General features: G+C 57.4%; 1 protein-coding gene across 1 annotated transcript; it reads right to left on the bottom strand.

The window, feature by feature from the left end:
• Positions 1–542: 542 nt before the first annotated feature.
• LOC309876868 (rho-related GTP-binding protein RhoB) lies at positions 543–2901 on the bottom strand. Its single transcript, XM_082757703.1, has one exon. It carries the CDS (start codon positions 2617–2619, stop codon positions 2029–2031), a length of 591 nt encoding a protein of 196 aa, XP_082613829.1. The 5' UTR covers positions 2620–2901; the 3' UTR covers positions 543–2028.
• Between the last annotated feature and the right edge of the window lie 601 nt (positions 2902–3502).

Here is a 3502-nt window from a genome sequence, read left to right as displayed (position 1 = left end):
CTTTTTACAGGGCCATGGCAATTAAGGAGGACGGTGGTTGGGAAATGAGCTCCGTGGCTTTGGCTTCTACAGTGAGTGGAGCCAGCCCAGGAGCCCTGCTGCTGTCCAGAGAGGAGGCCAGTAAATAAAAGCTGCTTCTGTCTCAATTCTGATCATGAAAAATAATTCTTTTGGCCTAGCTGTTTTCAGTTCTCTGCCTGCTTTGTCACCTGGAAAGCCAAAGCTTTGCCTGCACGTGCAGCAGTGAGCGAAGCCCTCACCCCAGCCACAGCCTTGCCCCCCAGCCCACCTTGAGGGCAAGCAGTAAGCAGGGCGGATTGACCACCACCCCCACACAGCCACCTGTGGAAATTAAGAAACCAGCTCCCCTGAAGGCAGCCACCACCACCAGCCCTGAGAGCTGCCCATGGGGTATTTCAGCCACAGAAAGCACCAAGGGGAGTATGTGTGGGTATGGGGCAAACTCTGGTCCAGCTCCCCCCCATCAGGGTGTGTTGTAACCCCTCCAGCCTCCGTAAATCACAACACTGCTTCCTCAGGTGTCAGCATAGAATCTTTTAATACTTTACATAAAAAACTGCATACACAGTTCATAATTTTATGTAAACATCATATACATTTCAGTTTTTGCCACGTCAGTTTATTAAAAACAAAACCAAACAGTCTCAGTACCACTGTTGAGGGAAGAAGGAAAAAAAAAGTAAACAAACATAAATGGATAAATTTGTTCTCTGAACCAGAGAAACGCAAGATTATTTTCACCCAGGTCTGCTACCCTGTGAAAATAAGTTTTAAATAAACCTAAATTCTTTAAACTGCCCTTTAGTATTAAAGTCTGATGTACTCAATGCGTAAGGAACAGTGTTTTCACCCATTTTTTTTCAAGGCAAAAAGATACAGTGGTTTTATTTACGCTTGTGTTGAAGTCACAATTTTAAAAATGAGGCCCAGATGAGGTTGCTGAGTGTTTCCAACACTACAGTGTTGAATGCAGATGGCAAGTGCATTGAGTGTTTAATTCAAAAACAAACAAACAAAAAAAAAAACCTCCAAGTTGTGCAAAGTAACTTCTTTTGAAAATAAACTTAAATAAATCCCAATCAACGCATCTGCAGAAGACAACATCAAATGAAGGAGCAGGCACCAAGATCATAATATGGCAATATCACCCCCTCCCCTTGCTCATCCTGCCTGGTCTGTCAAGAACAGGATGGACACCGAGGAGGTTGGAGCAGTCCAGCTTCACTTCCCAGCCCGCAGCTGGAGACAGTTGGAGGCTCGTGCTGCCAGCAGGCAGCAGCTCGCCTCGGGCAAGTTCCTTTGCACAACACAAGTCCCAGCTGGGCACCCCCTCCCCACCTCACTTTAAATAAGCACCCCCTGCACTACCCCAGTTTTGCACAAGACAGAAAAAAAATGTAAGATATATACAGGCTTCGCTCGGGATCTCCCTCCCCGGTCCTCGGGGCACTAACTTCCACAGCAGGTCAGAACACCCGCCGGAGAGGCGAGGACGCCGCAGGCAGCCCGAGAGACACAGCCCTTCCCCAGCCCGCCTCGGGGGAGGCACATGCACGCAGGAGGCACCAGTCCCTTGGAGCATCTCAGCTCCACCGCTCTCCTCTTGCAAAAGAGAGGAGGCCGCCTGGGAGCCGGGAGCAGCAGGTGGTGGGCAAAGGGGAAGAGCCGGGTGCAGCGTTTGTTCAGTCCAGTCCCAGCAGCTGTTTGTCATTGAGAGTCAGCGATCAACTCGCAGGGGCCAGCGAAGGAGAAGGCTTCTCTCCAACCCATTCCCAAGACTCAGGGCATGCAACCCCCCCCCACCCTCTGTCCCCACGGCTGAGCCAGCACAACCCTTTTCAGCCAAGGCTAAGGGAGCGTGCCCCCTCCCTTAACCCCCACCCCAATCCATCGCCGGCCCCCAGCAGAGGGAACAGGCAGATGCTGTGTGCGTGCGTAACCCAGCTCCTCTCCACCCACCAACAGGTGACCCAGGCACCGTGCCCAGCACCACGCTCCAGCTGCCCCCTATAGCACTTTGCAGCAGTTGATGCAGCCATTCTGGGTGCCGTAGCGCTTCTGCAAGGCCGCCCGGGTGGCCGTCTCGAAGACCTCCCGGACGCCCTCCTTGGTCTTGGCCGAGCACTCCAGGTAGTCGTAGGCCTGGATGCGAATGGCCATGGCGCGGCCGTCCTCGGTGCGCACCGGCTCCTGCTTCATGCGGGCCAGCTCGTTGCGCACGTGCTCGTCGTTGCGCAGGTCTTTCTTGTTGGCCACCAGGATGATGGGGACGTTGGGGCAGAAGTGCTTGACCTCGGGCACCCACTTCTCCGGGATGTTCTCCAGCGAGTCCGGGCTGTCCACGGAGAAGCACATGAGGATCACGTCGGTGTCTGGGTAGGAGAGGGGGCGCAGGCGGTCGTAGTCCTCCTGGCCGGCCGTGTCCCACAGGGCCAGCTCCACCTGCTTGCCGTCCACCTCGATGTCGGCCACGTAGTTCTCGAAGACGGTGGGCACATAGACCTCGGGGAACTCGTCCTTGCTGAAGACGATGAGCAGGCAGGTCTTGCCGCAGGCACCGTCCCCCACCACCACCAGCTTCTTGCGGATGGCGGCCATGGCCAAGCTCGCCAAGCTGGCCTTGCCCTGCAGCAGGACGATGGCAGCGCCCTCCTGCCCGCGGCCGCCCCCCGCTCCCTCTCGCTTCTCACAGGACACCGTGGCGTAGGCGGGCCCGCGCGGGCAGGCCGGCAGGCCCTCCTCAACCCCCCGGCCTCGGGGGCACGCTCGGAAGCTCGGTGCAACCCGGCCGGGCCCAAATCCCGGCTGGGGAAACGCCGCCGAGGCCGCCTGGTAACAGCCGGGCGAGGGAGCTCCGACCCGCACCGCCGCTCGCCGCCAACTGCCGCAAGCCGCGACCGCGAGCCGCTATTTAAAGGCGCTCGCGACTTTCTTAATATAGCCAGCCAATGGGAAGACAGAGAGTGAGGTCATCCCCGGCGGGGAGCGACGCGATTGGTCGGGCTCGCGAAGGCGGGAGGCGGGGTTGGGAGGTGGGGGGGGGAGCGGGGCTGAGGGGCGGTGGCGGTCGCGGGGCTGAGGGGCCGTGGGCGGCCGTGAGGGGAGAGCTGGGGGCGGGCGGCCCCTGAGGGAAAATCCGGCTGTGAAACCCTGTGAAAGCCGAGCGGAGGCTGTTTGGGGTTAAATATTTGGGGCTCGGTTGGATCCCCGACCGCTGCCCGTCCTGAGAGGAAAAAAAAATTGGCCCCTGAGAGGAAAAAAATTGGCCCCTGTCCTGCCTTTGGGCAAAGGGGAGCGGAGGGGCTGTGCGCCGGGAGAAGCAGCAGGCTTGAACCGAAATGCCCTTTTGGTTTACGCTGACGGGTATGGGAAGTGCCAGTAAATTAATAAATGAACGTGGAGAATTAGAGAGTATAAAGGCTGTGTGGAGGCTGGGGCTGCGTGCCTCGGCACTGACTCGGTTCACGTTAATGTAGCCCTG

Source organism: Aythya marila, assembly GCF_965140915.1.
Source record: "Aythya marila genome assembly, chromosome: 3".
NCBI classification, from domain to species: domain Eukaryota; kingdom Metazoa; phylum Chordata; class Aves; order Anseriformes; family Anatidae; genus Aythya; species Aythya marila.
The sequence above is the reverse complement of the archived record's forward strand: the minus strand, read 5'-3'. Positions and strand labels throughout refer to the sequence as shown.

What these genes read in the sequence shown, in the direction of transcription:
- LOC309876868 (XM_082757703.1), bottom strand. Translation starts at nt 2,619, where the DNA reads ATGGCCGCCATCCGCAAGAAGCTGGTGGTGGTGGGGGACGGTGCCTGC.